General features: G+C 42.8%; 1 protein-coding gene across 2 annotated transcripts in view; it reads right to left on the bottom strand.

The window, feature by feature from the left end:
* The window catches only part of si:dkey-237i9.1 (SEC14-like protein 1), a 30,933-nt gene that overhangs the window by 9,963 nt on the left and 1,733 nt on the right, over window positions 1–19,237 (bottom strand). For both annotated transcript variants that reach the window (XM_041035579.1, XM_041035580.1), the window contains exons 2-8: window positions 18,993–19,082; window positions 3,274–3,423; window positions 2,940–3,071; window positions 1,549–1,677; window positions 769–1,042; window positions 403–512; window positions 58–247 (exon numbers count right to left, since the gene is read on the bottom strand). In XM_041035579.1, the coding sequence (XP_040891513.1) occupies window positions 58–247; window positions 403–512; window positions 769–1,042; window positions 1,549–1,677; window positions 2,940–3,071; window positions 3,274–3,423; window positions 18,993–19,055 (1,048 nt within the window). In that variant the 5' untranslated portion in view covers window positions 19,056–19,082. The remainder of the gene's footprint in view (window positions 1–57; window positions 248–402; window positions 513–768; window positions 1,043–1,548; window positions 1,678–2,939; window positions 3,072–3,273; window positions 3,424–18,992; window positions 19,083–19,237) is intronic.

Below are 19,237 nucleotides of genomic sequence, written 5' to 3'. Positions count from 1 at the left end.
ATGCACACGTTAGCAGGCAGCATGTTTTCTTGAATGTGGTTGCAGATACAAACCTACCTCTGTCATGGTGGTGCCAGCCCCCGGTGTAGTAGTCCTGGAGGACCTGCGGTGAACTCCAGGTCTCCAGCAGGTAGTCCACCTGGTGCTGCTTCCTCCAGGTCAGTGACTGACACAGGATCTCACGGGCCTTGTCCATGTTGAAGTCCCTGGCCCTCAAGAAGCGCAGGATGTGCTCGTCCTTAGGGATCTGGGTGGTAAAGAAGAAAAAAACCATTCGCACGTAAAAAGGTAGCTGGTAGCTGTCAGACTAGAGTATGAGTCAAAATCTACAACTTTATTCTATACCTCTGCAGATGTCCCTGACAAAGATAAAACTCTGGAGGTTAAAAAATGGGGCATCACCTTTCCCTTGTGCGTCTCCTGCAGCCATTTGCGAAGTCTGATCAGACAGCTCTCCTGCAGGGGGGTCAGGTCGCCTAGGTAACGTTTGATATAGTCGGCATCCAGCTTGTCTGCAACACAAAAATATAACACCTCCAATATAAAATAATTCAGGCAAACGCAGTAAATTGACCCCACCGTCAAATCATACGCCAACCACCTTTACTGAAACCAAAACCCAATAATATCTTGTCAATTCTATGCACATTTCCTCAACGGTTTTTTTTATTACTTTCTAAATTTGCTTTGCTGCCAAGATTGTGACTATTATAAAAAAAGTAATAACAAGTGCTGGCATCCATTGTTCAATCATCTGTAGGAACAGACCTTCAGGTGTACCAGCCAGGATCTCAGTTAGGCTGTCTGCCTGAAGAGCACTGCTGTCCTGCTTGGCATCCTGAGAGATGCTGTCCTTGGCGTTGGCGGGCAGTGGAACAGAAACGGCAGGTGTGACCGTGAGCTCGGGGAGGTCAGGTGGGCTGGTGGAGAGGCTGGTGGGCCTGGGGGGAGGCAGGGAAAGTGAGGAAGGAGTCCAGCGGGGTACGTGGGTGATCCCCTCGTTTTCTAGCTCCCTCAGGTAGTACTCAATGATTTCTTTTCCCTGTGAGGAACACACATGAAGAAAAGAGGTGTGAGAATCACGGCGAGAAAAGGAGAAGAGACTGTGAATTCAATGTGATTTAACAGAGGAGTTCGGAATGAGGCTTTGCATATTCAATCAATATTTCCAACTGAAGAATCATGAGATGGAAACAGAGGAGAGAAATAAAAGCTATGCATTGATACTAAATGAAGGCAGATGACTCACTGGGTTCACAACAGAAGACCCCTGTCCACTCTACGAGATTATACAAGCTCATTTCTGCAATTACAGCTTGTGATGGACTGACTGACTCATGCTCCAGAAACCTCTTTACACCAAACTTCACATAATAAATTAATGAGAGTTCTGTATTATCCAAACAGCACAGTGGGTGCTGCATCTTCCAATGAGCTGTTGTGAACTTATGTTTCTGTGCATACAAAGAAAGCAAAAAGGAAATATGTACATGTTATTATTAGACGTATGATGCCCTTATAAGATGTAACACACACACACACACACACCTTGTTGATACTGCTGGCATATTGCTTCATTGCAATCTTTTCCACCGTGCTCTCAAAGCCGAAGAATGACTTGATGTCAAGGCTGGCAGACTGCTCGAAGCACGTCCAGGCCTCATTCTCCGGGTGAACCTGTACCAACACAAGCAGGCACATACTGTAGTTTATACTGTATACATACGCAGAAACAGGATGACCATGTTACTATGGCAACCACACACCCAGTTTCACTAGATGATGACGCACACAGAAAGCAATCTTCACACTGTGCACTGTCGGTGGGAGTGTGTGTGTGTGTGTGTGTGTCAGTCTGTCCTTATAAAATTAGCCAGCCCTTTACACATCAACAGTATGGAGTAAAAATAACAGCATGCGAACATACATGTAACACACATTTGTGGGGGTGCGATGTAAAGGTTATGAAAGGCAATCTGAAACACACTTTCAGATAGAACTGGAGGAAATCGTCAGCATTTGCTGGTCAGTATCCTGCACTGTGAGGCACAACTATTTTCCATCTATGATTCTAGCCCTTCTGTGGCAGCTCTACAAGGGTGGTGCTTGAGATGAAAAAAAAAAAAACACCATAGAAACACTTCAACTATCATTTTGGTATATTTAGTGTTTATCTTAACAAACTGTGAAAGTTAAATTCATTTTGATTCAGGCTGCAGCGTTTGGGACGAAGTCGAGAGCTTCCTGAAGGCAGTGTTCTGGTAGCTTTGTTACCCATGGCTACCAAAATATTTCAGCTTTAGCCAGGTCCATTAGCTCAGTCTAACTGAGCTGTCCACCCCCGTTACTGTTAGCACAGTGCGCTAAAGCACACAATAAGAACCTCTGTGCGGCCTCGGACCTAAAATTAGCACACTAGTTGGTTGGAGGCTAATACAATGTGCTTGACCTCATTAACTCAGAGCACATTCGCTCATGTACAGGCAGATCTGGATGCAGTGCACAGACGCGGAGCCGGTAAAAAGAGGAAGACATGCTGGTTTCAGATCAGTATTTGAGAGCGTTCAGCCAGAATGTAGAGGACTGAATAATTCACACAGAGATATGGGCTGCAATAGCTAGCAACATGCTGAGTGCTAGTCTAAACATGGCTTTCTTTCTGCTGGGAAGCAGGGAAGAGATTAGAGGAAGCACAAACATTCACATGAGTGTGATGGCAGCTGCTTGCCATTCAGCAGGTGAACAACAGCTTTACAGAACGCGTGCGTGTTTGCTTGTTTGTCGGTGTAGATAAGTGATCCTGTATAACACAAGGGGTTGAGCATGTTACAGGATCAGGGTTTGATTTTCTCTCTAGGGCCACCGGTGCTAAAAATATACACACTTCTGCACTGTAATCTGCTTTTGAATAACAGCGCAGCGGTGTGTATGCTACTCACCGAATAGCAGCAGGTCTCATGGATGATGACCCTGTTGGAGAAGGTCTCATTATGGGATTCAATGTGCAGCGTCCTCTCCTTACGGTTCAGTGTGTTTTTCTGGATGAAGTAGACGTAGTCGACACCAGCAATCTGTGAACCACACACACACACACACAACCCATGTTACAAGAAATGAGACAGCAAATTTATACGTAAGGTTTCAGATTAACAAATGAATAAAAAATAAAATTTAATTTAATACTCTCAAGCTGTGAGGAGGAGCTGGTAAAAATCCCAACAACCACAATCCATTGTACTTTTACATGCACATTCAATCTGATGCACAACGCACCCTTTTGAGCAGGCGTGGGGCGTCCACATCCAAGGCACAGCGGCGCTCGATCCTGTGGGTGGATCCGTCTTCGCTGGTCTCCTCATCCACCACGTCACTCGCCACAAACATGGGGATGAGGTGACAGGTAGGGAATCTGCGCTCGTAGGCCTGAAAAGGAAATAGAAACATAGCTGTCAGTTTACACTTTCAGTCTGAGAAGATATCTTTGACGTTTCAGGTTTCATTCTAGTGAATTAAACCGGAGGAAAAGAATAGAAATTTTTTTTAAAATTCCAGTGTCAGTTCTCTGCATGCTGTGCAACAGGCAGACAATGAAAATCTGAAGGAAGTGGTTGAGACAACAGCGTTATTACAAAGGGCTTACTGTGTGTTGTCTTCAGTAGATGAATGGGTTTTAAATAAAGCATGCAGCTAAATGTTTCCATGTTTTCTCCAGTGTCACAGTAGTTATCACATTTCTCCAGGAAAGTTACCTTTAACATAATGAGAAAATGCTTGGCTGAAAACCAAACTAGCTGGCTGGTGACAGACATCATATTGTGTCCCATTAAAACTATACACTTTTTTGAAGGAGTTGTTGAAGGGAGCAGAGTTTTGTTGAATCCTAAACATGATATCCCTGTGTAGGGCTCTGACATTTTCAGTATTTGGGAAAAGTTTAATTTAGAAACACTGATGTTATTTTCAATAAACATGACAAAGGCTCAGAATAAATGCAATACCACAATGCTACAAGGGGCCTTGTACTTCCAGCTTATATAAAATTCATTAGAAAAGAGTTAAGAATGTAAGTACTGAGCTATGAGGGCCTGAAGAATAAGAGAATCAGAGAACAGCTCTGTGAAGCAAACAAGTGCGAGGCCAAACAAAAGCTCCTTAAACTTTGCACTGATGAAAACTTCTCACTTGAGTTAAGCTGCAGCAGAAGCACTTTTAAATTCCTTTACAACAAAGGGCTCAATACACAATAACAGACTCTGTGCCCAAGGGCAACACTGTCTCCAAATTATGTGTTCTCATAAATGCAAAACACAGGCAAACTCAGCTCTTGTACAGAGGCCAGCCAGCAGTTATGCAACTGGGCTGTGGCTGGCACAGCAGCAGCACCTATTTGTTCCTTTTCTTTATCGCCATCGTTCTCCCATCTGGGATCTGACTGGCGTGGCTGCATAACTTGCAAGTCTAAACAGACTGATGTTCACGATAAAGTTAGTCATAACACTGAGCCAGTCTGAGACTGTTATGTCATGTATCCTTGCTGCATAAACCAGAAGGATATTTCCTCATTTTAATAGCTTATGAAAATCCACCCTAAAGCTTAGTAAGTATCCAGGATACGAAGGAAAGCATTTATCTGTGAGGGAATGAGCACATGAGTGAAGGACAGAGATTATAAAAAAAAGGATCAGGGAAGCAAAGATGGACATAAAGAAAGACAATAAAGATAAGATGTACTGTAGGAAATGCTGCATCGCAGACCTAGCATCTCCGAATCTACCACTTCATCTGAGGCTGAGATTTAAGCGTGAGTGGGGACAGACTGTGCAACTCAAAGAGCGGGTGCTTCTCACGAGACTTTTCGAGTTGGCCGGGTTAGTGTCAGCTGAGCCTTGTTGATAAAGGAACTGTGTTCTGTGGAGCGTAGGACAACTCATATGTCCTTGTCCAAACCCAGAGATCAGTGCGAGAGAAAAAAAAAATTTAAACAAAATCTGAACACAAACTTTTCTTCTTTCTTTCTATGTTCTTGCCCACAGCCTTTTGTGATGACTGATCCATTTGCAAGTCACTGTTAATATAAATGTTTCATCTTCAGGACCAGTTCAAACACAATTGCCTTGTTCAGAACATTTCCACACAAAGAAACAAACACAAGAGTAGGTTTAGACCGTTTGCTGTGCTGAGCAGCAGCAGCCATTGTTTTGTGTCAGAGTAGGCGGTCAGTAGGGTTCAGCGGCTCCTGGCATTCTGCTGTCAGGGGCTGCTGAGCCACTCGGCTGCCTACTGTCCACTGACTGAGTGAATTCTGAGCTCTGTTTTCCAGCCCTGATGCTCTGGAACACTGGGTGCAGGCTTTGTACTGCCGTCAGCACAACAGCCCTGACAGTAAACATTACTTTCACCCATTAACAACAACCAGACGTCAACAAAAAAAAAAAAACTCAACCACAAATGCCACGTCAAAAACACCACTACTTTTCACTCAAACAACAGGCGCACATACTGTATAAAAACACATGGTTTACTTTACAGTAGTTAGAAACAGCCAAGAGGAACAAAAACCGTCTGCCAGAGCCTTCTTCTGCTTCATGAAAACACACAAAACTAAACAAACAGCACCACTTCTATCACACCCCTGTGCATAGAAAATCTGACTGTTTTGGTATTAAAAACAGGAAATGGGAAGGTCATGAAACGAGGTTATACTTGAAAGAGGGAACGTGTGGGAATGCTGCTTGGTTTTTTAAAATACACAGAGATCCAATCTGCTCACATCTGATCATCTGACTAGCTCCCACTCTTACCAATAAACTATTATCATACTGAACATTTTGAACATTATGGGAACAAAACATCAATTCAGGAAGTTTTCATGTGAATAAATTGTGGGTTTCAAGTTTATAATCTATTCATTGCGATTAGAGTCACAACCATACATACAATAAATGACTTTTGTACCAAATATGATACTAATATTGAAACCTAACTACAATAATTGAAAAATCATGCCTGTTAACAAACATACATTGTCACATCAATGTCTGAAATTCTTCTTCAACCTTAGCAACCAAATACCAGTATGTGAGTGGCTGTTTGCATAAGGCCTTGCTTTAGTTAACAAACCCTGAAGCTTGTCTTTCCAGGATGTGTCAACTCGCCTCCAACAGGATCCCATCTACATTCATACGTTGATACTGTATAATGACCCTCCTTCTCTCGTCATGTTATGAAGTGTTCTGGAGATATGACCCACAACACACAGTTAGACACAAGTAAAACAACTCTGAGTCAATATTCAGGTCTTTTGGCATTTATCCAGACAATTACTTAAGTCTATACTGACCTACAACTGAACGCTGGCAAACTGTGTGTCAGTGTCTAACACTTACAGAGTATTCAATTAGGATATCTTTTCATTATTTTCTCCTCTTCCACACTATTATAGAAGAGGAGTGGTGCTAGTAACTGGGAAGACAGCATACAGCCCTCAAACCTGCTGCTGCTGCTATTGAATTCAACAACAGACAATAGATCCAACCTTACAAGCCAGGTGTGCCTAAAATACACAATACGCTGTATAGCTGACATCTGCAATGCTCTATTCACTTCCATCTATCATTTAAACCAGATTTCTGGGTAACTTCTAAGTAAGCAGCAGTTTAACAACAAACATTCATGGTTATACATAACACCACCCTTTCATGTAGACAGTCTTTGGGATAAGGAACAGGCATTGATGACATATCAGCTCAAACAACCATGGCAACCAAACTCCACCACAGTAAATAGTCATTTGTCCCTCGCTTCAACTCTTTCCTGGAACGTTTTAGCACACTGAGACAATAAAAAAGGAATACAGCAAAAGAAAAGCTATCCCAGTTTCCAGACTAGCTAAAAAAAAAAACAAAAAAAAAAAAAAAACCAAACAGTGCGTGTGTAAAGACTGGGAGAACATCGTCTTCCAGTCTCCATGGTGCTAGGATATGTTCGGACACACCTTAAATGGCCAAGTCATGAGTAACGGTTTCTGGAATTTGGCTGGAGATTTTATGTGCTTTCCAGGAGCGTATGAGAGAAAATATAAAAACAATGCATGGGTCCTTAAACCCTTCCTGCATACACAGAAAACCCTTTCCCTTTGGAAAACAGGCAGTGTGGAAAAGGGCACGGGTATGGAAAACAAGACTTGTTCTGCTCAGGAAGGGAGATTCAGGAAATCCAGTAGTTCCGATGGGATGCACTGTCACTACAAAGGGCCGCACTGTGCACGTATACATGTATAACGTGCTACAGGGCAAGAAAACAAGAGTACTGGCAAGCAGCCCAGCCATTATCTGGCCTGAACTTCTGGCAGAAAAAACAAACTTAAATATAGCTGCAAGCACAATCCAAACAAATACAGGAAAAAGAGCTCTCTGGGACATACCAAGCTTTTTTTAATCTAACTTTTTTTAAAAGTTTGACTGTCATATCTCAACAGCAATCACAACTTCAAATTCATACAAATTAAGTACCTGACAATCTAAGCAGACGTGAAAAATTAGTAAATTAAATGATTAGACAATTGAAAGTAAATTAACCTGAAGCTATATTTATGATCATTTAAAACATTTTTCTAGGACAAAAGCCAAACGCTCCCTAGTTACAGCATCTGGTTTTGTTAAGAAGGTTTGAGAATGAAAATGGCTGAGACACTCTAATATCACGTTGCAAGATCGCTCCATTTATCAAGTGAAGTCAATGTACAGAAATAATGACAACGATGCAGAGTCAATAACCACAACACAATAACAGTCAGTTCAGTCATTCAATGCACAGGAACCAACATTTACGGAAAATAAGAAGAGCAACATTTGCTGTAAAATACATGGAGCACTCTGTCGCTGCACATTGAGGTGTTAAAACAAAGAACATGACTGTGGTTAGAGAAGGGAGGTGGTGTAAGCCCACCAATGTACTTCAACACGTTAACACAAAGTAGTCGTACTGGACTGGATAGAAAATAAACAAACCCCAAAGGCTAGGCTGTTGTAACATAGCAGCAGCTCTGATGCAACATTTCCAGCTGTTCTCAAGAACTAGAGGGAGCTGCAACTTGCAGAAGACATGAACTGACTTGATGAAATTTTTTCTAATAGGTCTAGGTTTTAATCTGCCCTCAAAACTTCAGTTAAACAGCTAAGGACAAAATGCCACAAACGCCACTGCCAAACAACAGGAGGCTTTAAAAAACCTTTAGTTCCACTTCTTGGGTTTATTACATGTTAGATAAAGCCATTTGCTTATATAGTCAATCCTCAAAGTGAGAGACGGGTTCCTCTGCTCCGGGTGAGATGAAAATCCTTGGCCTATAGGTCTCCTGGGTGCAACACTCTGACTGGAGAACACTTCCGACTCCCTCAGTAGCGGTGTCACATCTCTGCAGCTTATGAAAATGGTTGTGTAATAGAGACGACCATCGCCCAGAGGTCAACCTCTGCTATTTTTATCAGCTGGCTTTTCTGGTGGCTGGGAAAATGGGAACATTTTGGTCGGGGGCACTTTTAAGATTAAGATACTCAATGGGGACGGCTTAGAGATGAAGTGAAAACACACAAGTACACAAAGGCTCAGACGCAACAGTCAATCTGGATGTATTTTCTAAGTACTCATGGGAAATTCACAAGAAGGACAAGTGGTCAACTGCAGCATGATTTAAGAAACAGTTGACATGTTCTATTGATGAGTTTATTTATTCTAATGTATAAATAGCAAATTATGCCTGTTGTTTCTCTTTTAATAAACAAATGAGTAGCATGACTTGCACATTTGGTCTCAGTTATAAACCAGCAGCATACATGTACTGTATAGCAGGATAACCAGCATGTGTCAGCAAGTGCTTCCTAAGACACTAAAAGGTTTCCTCTATCATTTCAGCGTCCCACGCCCTGATAAATGGGGCCCAGTGTCAGACCGCTAACAACAGGCTACAGTATTGAGAGTGCTGCCACGCTTCAGTCTTTCTCTGAAGCTGCTCTCCTTTGTTTCCTCTTAAAAGACCCAATACATATTGTTTAATGACTACACACCACGTTTGACGTCAACCAAACACAGCTCTGAGGGATGGTCACTGGCAGGGGTGTGGCGTCATTTAGCCAATGTTTGGTGGCAAAAATCATTACGAGTTCCCACCCACCACCCAGGGCAATCCTAGGTCCTGACCAGTTGGGGACGTCATCACAGGGGTTAAGATCTATCCATCATGTGCACAGCGATAATTAACTGACCTGACTGGGTCACATTTGATGTTGATCGCAAAGAGGAGTTAGGATGCTGTCTGGTGGACAGCTGGGGTCACAAAAACTGTGCAGCTGTTAGGCCTACAGATTAGAGATTCACTCTGATGGCCTGATAAGAAAATGTTTTGCCAAGCTTTGGCTTTGTGTTTTTGCAATTTTGGCTTTGGCAAGACATAATTTGTCCCTGTAGTTGTTCTCATATGGTGAGACTGTCTATCTCTCACCAAATGGAGTCAGTCATAATAGCTTGTAGTTGTTTCTTATGATGTATATTGCAACATCCAGTCAAAAGGCTTTTGTTAATGGTGTCATTCACAGTCAACCACCCCAGAGTACTATGTAATTCAGTCACTGGGGTGTCATACGCACAACTCAAAAAAATCCTATCCTTATTCTGTGCCTTTTAGAGCCAGCTTCATTGACTCAGTAGCTGACTTCACTGCCAATTAAGTGCTTGGGTTTACTGTTTCAGTACCTCCATAGGCAAATAGCCAGCTATCTGTCAAATCACACACAATGTGCTAGTGATCTTTTTTTGATGAGTGACTAATATTATGAAGAGTCCATGATAAATGATTAGCTAAATGAATGCCCTAAAGTTTAATAACTCAAATCTGTTCAATGAGTTCCCCCCTCAGAAAATACCTATCTATTCAAGCCCCTTTCCCCAAGCACCAAAGGTTTGGTCTTCCTGGCATCCAGGACAAGTTTGTTGCTACAGACACAGTATGTAATATTTATTTATTTATATATTTAATATTATTATTTCTATTTTCAGAAATGACAAGTCAGTTGAGCGTACCGCTTTCCTACTTGACTTTGACATCATGAGTCCAGAGCTAAAACCAATCCTCACTGATCTAGAATAATCACAGAGTAACTCCCGAGTCCCTATACAACTGGTTGTTTATTTTCAACTGTTCATAAATTGCCACACAGCAGATTCACAATCTGTTGGTGTCTTCTGGGAGAGTATCCAGAGAACACAATACTGTCTCTTATGGAGCAGCACTGAAGGTCCAGCTGGGTTTCTCTTAGCTGCTAGTTCTCCATTTCAACAGGAGCTACTTTATTCTCAACAGTCAGCATTGAGCCTTGTAGCACCACATTATTACATTATTACATTATGATTTCAGTTATGATAGGCTAAACAGGTTTTTCTGGGCACCAGTGATGATCAGGAAGAATGAAATATCATCCTTAGTGGCACAATAGTGAAACCAAGAAGAGAGAAATCCGAGACTGGATTTTATTTCCTTATATTACATTTAGGTGATTACTACAAGTTCTCCAGAGATGTCTGGGTAATCTGACTCTAACACCAAAACCACTGCAATGATTGTAATTAAGATATTTATTCCTAATACATTCTTAGAGAATGAAATACTTCTCTTGCAAAACCAAGTTTGGCTATATGTTTTTTTGAATGTCAGTGTCAGTCACTTATTACATTTTTGATGAGGAAAATCATTAACCATGATGAACTGACACATTTATCCATGCCACAGTCTTTAGGATCCAAACAATGGTGGTAAAACATTGGTTTGGTCCAACAGGGTTTTCAACGAGACCGGTTTCACTATGACTCATCTCACCTTTTGAATCAATGCACAGACACTGAGCATTTGAATAGGTGAAACCCCTCTTTGGAAAAGATCCTGCAGCGTATCAAGATCTTCCCATGCTCTCCATGGCAGGGCCAACCAGTTAAACAGCTTTACACTGTAATGCTACAGGGATGCTGTGGACACAGCCTCCTGTGTTGGTATACTCCTAATACTGCTTAATACAGTATTTCCTGTATTCTAACAGAGGAGTTTAAAGATTTTGAGCCACTGTCATTTCTAAAGATAGACAACTCGAGATGTAGGAGAGTGTGATGTAAAATGTTCCTCAGGGCTAACCAAGTGTAATCACAAAATTATCAAAAGACAGCCAAGAATACAATAAGAGTTTCTCCACCCATCAGGTCCAAAAGAATCCGAGCTTAGGTGTAGACTGGATGTGGAGTAGGAGAGAGAACAATCTCCTGATTGAAAAGATTCAACAATAGAGCCTTTGGTCTCTGCATGCCATACCACCCACTTCTCTCCTTCCACTGATCTCACAGTGTGCATTGTAATGGCAGAACTGCCTGGAACGACCAACTCGTAGGGAGGAGGGGGACAATCTGCCAAGTACACAGACCTTATATAAATGTCAGGTCCTAAATATTTGGTAGGCCGTGCAAAATGCTAAACTGTATTGCTAGGTTATGCACGCATGACTGGATATATGTGTGCACCAGGGAACAGAAAGCAGCAGGACGGCCATCTGTCGGCCATCAAAAAGTCATCGCAGTAAGAGCGAGAAATGCTGGACTACACACATTTCCACCGGCGTAAGGCTGACTGAGACATAACTCTGTCAAAGTAAGCTCCAGCTCTGTCAGCTCATTAAAAAAAAACACACAGAAACTGCTGAGACGACGATTCTCCAACATGATGCAATGGACCAATTTCTGAGGACACATTTTAGTGGGAGTAAGTTGCATTAAAAACAAAAGATTAACAGGGATAAAACTGCACACCACAAGTTAGGGTCTTAGTGAATTCTGACTACAACAGGAAATTACGCAATAAAACTGTTAAGACTGAGTGATAGCATCTCGGCCTTTTGCGAGACGTGTTAACCATTTTGACAGCCCCTGTCAACACCCTGACTGTTCTCTACACGTAAACCATTGCATGTACAGCTAGGTCTCTGAGGATTCCTCATGAGCAACAAGTTACCGGAAATTGTTCAATTATTAATATGCTACTTTACAGTAAAGAGAAGTGCTGGCAAGGCACATTCACTGCCTGCTCGGCCACCGCTATTACAAGATGGTAACAGTAAGTACTGTTGGAGCTTCCTGACCATCTGAGTTCTTCCAGCTGACAGCTGAGGGGAGAGAGGGCACACAGTGACTGGTGATTTCTGATCACTGCTCTTTAGAGATTAATGGACTCTTGTGTGTGTGTGAGTACGGGATGTTAGAATGCATAAGTAGTTTGTTGTCCACCATTCACACAGAGTCGTATCAAAGATCTGAGAGCAGAATGATCCATTCTTTTTGCCACTAATTGCACTCAGGCCAACAGGCCAATCTGGCCCTGCTACACAGCTCACATACTTAAGCTGATGGTGAGAATAAAGAGGCCAGTTCAAAACACGACCACATGCTGCCAGAAAAACGTGGTGGCAAACATTCACATGAAGGCAGAGGACTGTCACAATATACTGTATACATTCCTATTAACGTCACATAGCTGCTGCATAGATCTGAGTCACTATCCACCACCCCACTGTAGCATGACTGCAGAGCAAAATACGCTAAAGGGTCATTGTGTAAGAGTATGTGCGTACACATTCATCTGTGTCTAGCAGAGCGAAGCAGAGCGGGGGGAGGGGAGCTACTGGGGCAGCATCTCGACCTTGCAGCAGCAAAGAGGGTGAATGAGTGTCCTGGTGATCAGTGAATGAAATCAGCTCCAGAGTTTTCTCATAGGTTCCCACAGTCACGTGGTGCTGGCGGCAGAGTCCTCCGTTTGAAGCAGCAATCCGGTCGATAAGCTCCTCTCCCCAAGGCAGCCCATAACTCTTCATTGTTTTTGGCAAACAGCATCTAGCCGAGTAAGTGAATTAGACACTGCAGGCAAAGCTCTGACAGATTCATTCAGAAGAGTGGACGGGAATCCTCTGAATCAGAACAGACAGGTGCAATGCAGGGAAAAGCTAATGAGAAAAGAATACATTAACAGCCAGATCAGCAAACTCTGATCTCACTGAAGCGGGCATACTAAATTTCCTTCCTGACATTAAATCGCCCCTGAGGAGCTCAGACTGAATAACTAGTATGAATGAAGTGGAATCAGGTTTCATTCTATTTGTCTGTGCTCTCTATTTCAATGGACCACATTTCCATTATAAAAAAGACTATGTGAATTAATAAAATGACCCAGTTCCTCTTAAGGAGACTCTTTGCTAGTATTAGTTGACGCTTGTAGACCTCACACCACTAAGTGATATGACAGACAGACAAGCCAGCAGCTCGCAGACGGATTACAACAACACAGTAAAGCCTGGGATACTCTGGTGCAAGAGAATTGGGCTGCAAAAGCCTTAACCAGACCTGACCATAAGTGGGTCAGGACATGGTGGGACAGGATGTCATCCTGGTAGGGCTGCTTTGCACTGAGCCAGGCTAGACACAGAGAGAAGGGGGACAGCAGAATGAGCCAAGTTTAGAAACACTGGCCCGGCAGTAAACAGGCACAAAAACAATGTGCTGGCAGCCTGACGCTTGGAAAAACGTGCGAGGGATGACCCACATTTAGACAGTTACAGGAGGCTCAAAGTAGTTCTCTCTTTGCAGAAAACCAGACCTGGTAACACAAAACATTTCATGACCAACAGTGTCTCTTCTCTTCAATTCTTTACTCTTTGCAGCATGAACAATGTGAGCTCTGTTATCTAAAAGACCTGGGTTTTTGGTGCACTTATCTCACTAACCAACAGGCAAAATAGACTCTGATAGGACAGCACTGCTGATAGGAATCAAACGCAAAACTGGTAATACTGTATGTCTGCCACTCAGAGCTGGTGATGCACAGTGAGGCCCCCTGCCAACTACCACAGGCATCCACGGGAGGAGGACTCATCAGATTAGGCAGGCCAAACCTGTTCAAACACTTAAATGGGTTGCAGTGCTGGTCCCATTTCATTCACCTGCAAAAAAACCCATGTATGTCAGTCATACACTGAGGGCCTCATTTAATGAGCCTCTGAAACAACGTGGTACAGAACAAACAAGGGCCAGTCTAATTCTGTGAAATGATATGTCTGAGCAGGAGTTGTGTGCAGTGCAATCGTTTGCACCCTTTGCTCTCAGCGGAGTGTGTGGGCCCTACAGAAAGGAAAGCGAAACTCTGAAAACTGAATTTGAAAGGTTGTAGTCTACATAAGAAGCAGCTACCACAGTCTGGGTCAATCTGTCTCTCCCTTTCATTCTCTTCCCCTTTGTCTGTCTTCTTGCGGCATTTCTGTTTAGACCCATAAGTTCTACTGAACACAGCTCTGTTTCCTCATCTTTTAGCCAGTTCCTTTTATTAGTGTTCTCTGGTTACTGCACTGAAAATCCAGTTTTCTTCTGAAACTCAGTCTGTTGCCTAGCAAACATTTACTATCTGAAGTGTACAGTATTTGTTTGTTTTGCTGCCCCTGATTAAAAAAAAAGGATTTAGTCACAAAGAAGAAAATGTCCCCTGACATTGATGGTGCCGACAAGTCCAGCGGGCATTACGCTAGCATGGCACATCCTGTTCCTTCCTCTGTAGAAACTCTACTGGGACAGGGGCAGGACCAAAGAGCTTTGTCCTCATGGATTAGCTACAGACCCATACGTTTCCATGGAGCAGGTTAGGCTTTGACTCGCTTAATACCCTCTCTCTGTAGCATTAGAACTAATCTGAGAGTCCAGAGATTTTAGGGATAGTTATTGTCTTTTAAGATCAACTATAACAGACATAATCAAGTTAGCAGTTATTTACTATTCCAGCTTCAACCAGGTTTTTATTCCTTATGTGGCTACAGAAGTCATTCTTCATCGTTGGATGTTCGCCAGATGCAACTGTCCCTTCAGGCCTGAAACAACAGCGAGAGCGGTATTGTGTTGTGCTTTAGACATTCCTCTTTGACTCCCTGAGGACAGACTAGAGGCTCTGAGACTGGACTGCTGCGATAAGAGCAGCAACAGCATCAACTACGTTTCCTGTTATTTATATGCAGCCACAGACTCAAGGGACCACTGTGTTTGAAGGTGATTTCAGAAGAAAAAGGAACTGGCGTCTTTTCTTCGGTGATACTGCCAAATGCCACCCACCCCCCCAAAAAAAGAAGAAGCAAACTTTGTGGAGTGATAAGAAGGCTATCAAGGTCAAAGCTAATACACATCAGTGTTTGTGTTCTTTTGGGCAACATAAACAAACCCCGGTCAGCTGTTGTTGGTACAAAACAACCCATGGGCAAGGCTTTCAGAAGGATGAGAGCGTTGTTGACTGAGTTTACTTATCTTACTTACAGTTTATCTACAAGCGAAGTTCAGAGTTTCCTTTCAGGGCACATACTGAAGATGCTGTGGTGTACGTTTCACTCTGGCGCCGTCCTAATCTAGTCAGTACTTTCAGGCGCTGGTCTCTGTGACAAGCAATCCTCAACATAGTAGCTGCAAAAAAATCACTCAGTGAAACATTACAGCACTGTCTTCAATTAAGTGTCAAGTCTAGTCCTGTCAGATTTACTTGTGCAGCTCTTCATTAGAGTTGCAATCTCAAAGGGCTTCACAATACCCTCAAGCCAAAGTCCAAACAAGTAAAACAACAACACCCAACAATACACAATATTACACTAACATTTTTCTTGGTATTGATGGCCAGATTTCAGTATGTGTGAGTGACTTCATTCTTAAAAACAAATTTAATTACCATTAAGCTCAGTGCTGTATTGGTACATTCTGTTCTAGGCCATGTATGTTATAATCGTTGGAGTAAAGGGTGCAGACTGTAAAACCATCAGATTGGACCTTCAACTGCCAATTTAATGAGAGGAGTGTCAAATCTGCCAAAAAGCTGTCAACACCAGGAATACTGAAAATACTACATTCAAAGCTGGGTACAGTAACCGCTGCAGAACAAAAACAGCTGAGGGGGATCTGAGATCCAGGCCTGCCTTATGCAACAGCACATTCAAGCCACAGAAGTGCTAGCCAGAGGTCGAAATACTTTGATAGCACCTGCCTCAAGGCCAAGCGAGGAGAGGCTGTATTTCATCTAGACTAAAGGAATGCATTTAAAAGCTTTAACAGAGGAATGTAGAGCCTTGGTTTTTACTCTCACAAGAGCAGATGGGTATTTCAAAGAACTGACAGTATCCAAACAACAGAGTGGAGAAGAAAGAGTACACCAAATTCCTCAAAAGAAAATGTAAAATATAATCCCCTCACAGGCGAAAGGGAGATGCCTTTACTGGCAAATATTTCAGATGCCTCTGACTGAAGAACTCCAGAGAGAAATAACAAGAACTAAAGCTGTGGCCCACTTCAGCAGTGTGTGTATTATTCTGAAGTGCTCTGCATAATGCCTAGCCCAGCCTGCACAATATGTGCACCTAATACACACCGAAAAGCAAAAGTACCTGACATAAAGAAATAAAGAAGCTGATTCTTGTTGACGTAGTAGATAAACAGCCCACTGTTCCAATGCTTCGTGACAATTTCCCACTGACGCAAGATGTTGTTATACGTTACCAAGCTGCAATGGTGACAACCCTGCTATAGAGGAAGTGAGAGGGAAGAGATTTCAATGAATTTTCAATAAAAAGAGCCAGCGAGTGTTGTGACGCACCATTAGGCCTGCTCTGCAGTGTCTGCAAAAATACTCACTGCAGAGACAAGGGACAAAAAGGGAAAAGGATCCGAATGCACCAAACTCAGCTGCAAACAGATTTAAATGTACATTTTAGCCACTTACTGACTCAAATATTCACTACAGATTCTGACCACATTGCTGGCATCTTAACCATTATATCATAGAATATGAAGCAAGCAAATGTGGCCTAGTTTAAATGCACCCAGGGCAGCTCCATTAGTTTTCCAAAGGTAAGCCTGTCCCATCGGCAGGAAGCCCACGAGGTGGGTCATCTCCAGCTTACAAATCACTTTAAGTCTGCTTTGCCATTATTACTATTGGCGACTTTGGCTGCATGTGTAGACCCAGGTGTAGATACCAGCCCTCTATTTATAGCCATCTGTTTGCCCGGTGCTCAATCCAGTCTGTGCTAAGGAGATTTAGTCTTCCTGCATCCTCCTTCATGCCGGTGTAGAAAGCTGATTTCCATTTAAAGAAAACAGCACCTGTCTGGAACTCGATGCACAAAAAAGACGACAGGCTGTGAAAAGAAAGTAATTCCCAGCTAACTTCCTGTCATTTAAATGAGTGAAGCAGGAACACAGTGCAGAAATGATCAGCTCAGCAATAAAGCATCTGGGACTAGTTCAACTGTTTGGCTGAAATTGACAGTTGTATAATCAGGCCAGGACTGTGCAGGAGTGCGCTAACACCACATCACTGACAAACAGCAGCTGAGGTCAAAACATGGCTGAGTAAACCGTCCATCCAGTGTGTGATTACAGGCCTCAGTGTAGAATGCTTCAGCTTCTTTTTCTACCACTGTTTTTATAAGAGAAAATAGATTTCACTATTTATCAATACAGAGACACTACACTACGTGGAATCAATCAGTTAGTGTTTTCCATGCACTGGCTGCTGAAGGATTTAGCGAGTGCATCTTCTCTGACTTCCACCCACCCCCATTCCTGCAGCACAGAGGTACAGGCTGACTGGCAGCCACACATGGAAAACTAGGTACAGAAAAAGGGAAATTAACCCATATTCCAAAATTTACAGACAGAAAACACAGATGGCACCAGGAATGCTTCTGGGAAGTCCACTTAAAACATGCAAATCCACACTTTCTCTGCACTCAACACGGGCACTCAAGCTTGAAAGAGAGCGAAAACATACAGTCAGACAGTCGCTTACTAAAAGCCTTGCTAAGCACTGAATTTTTTACAGTGCAAATGTACCTACTACCGCCAGGTCTGTGATGGAGCCTCTGTTTGACACAGCAGTGCAGCTATGTTGTATATTCAGATGCTGACTGTGTGGATGTAGAGCACAATGGCTCAACACCACATACCCCAGCGCCAGTTCGGAGCCAGTGCCTAATCTCGAACCAGTTCTACGTGTTTCACCAGCCAAAGAACTGGCTCTCAGTCAGGAAAACTGGTTCCAGAACGGCTCCAAATCTTTGCCGGTCTAGAACTAAGAACCACCAACAACACCAATTATTGCCAAACATTGTGACCATCATTTTTTAAAAAAAACAAGAGCTAGTGTAGTGTCTAGTGTGCCTAACCCGAAGAAGAAGAAGAAAAAAACATATGGACATGAAACTGAAGCAAAACACTTGTAAAGAGACAGTGTAGTCCACTATACAGATGTACACAGTGACATAAGGACGTGGCTGTACAGTGGCCCTCTAACCTGTAGAAAAGCAAACCGGTTCTTCGAAGGTTCCCAAGTTGAAACAAGTTGCACCGACTTTGAGCCAGCACTAGCACCAGCTCACAACTAGCACTAGGTTCATGCAACAGGAAGCTAGATGGAGAAGGTCAGTGGTTTCAGTAGCCCACGTGACATGAGTGTCTGTAGTATGTTGCAAAGGTATAACCTGATTCCAGTGAATAAACCACTGGTTTTAGGCTATTCCCAGTGTATTCACACAGTAAGCAGTGAACAGTAAACAATTCAGCTTCAGCTCTGTTTCTACAACAAAGCACATTAGCAGTGAAGGGTGTTTTATCTGACACACGTTTATGCTGTCACCGCTGGTCGGAAACCTCTCTCATTGTGTAATGGTGATGTGGGAACATGAAGTAAACTGTGTGCGCTGCCGTCTACCTTTAGCAACAGCATTTGAATCTGTGAGAAAACAACATGCAAGGTGGGTAATTCAATGACTACCCTCTGAGGGTGACCTCAAAGCGCCCACCCACCAGCATTACATAACTCTGCATCTGTGGCATGCAATTTTCATGTGGACAGAGGGCTGACTGCAACTACAGGTAAAAACACTTACCGCCATCACCAGCTCAAAGGGATGCTTGTACACCCGCACAGGTGACTGGTACTTCTGCACCATGATGGGGATTACAGTAACACCAACAACCTGAAGAACAAACCAATCAGAAAAGGAAGAGTAAGCTATGATCACAGGCATTTGTGAAAGAAAGAATATAGGGCTGCATTTCATTCCTTCTTGGCATCATCACAATTACTGAGCTGAGTGTCAAAATTACACCATTATGGCAGCATCTGGCCTTA

Source organism: Toxotes jaculatrix, chromosome 4 (assembly GCF_017976425.1).
Source record: "Toxotes jaculatrix isolate fToxJac2 chromosome 4, fToxJac2.pri, whole genome shotgun sequence".
NCBI classification, from domain to species: Eukaryota; Metazoa; Chordata; class Actinopteri; family Toxotidae; genus Toxotes; species Toxotes jaculatrix.
The sequence above is the reverse complement of the archived record's forward strand: the minus strand, read 5'-3'. Positions and strand labels throughout refer to the sequence as shown.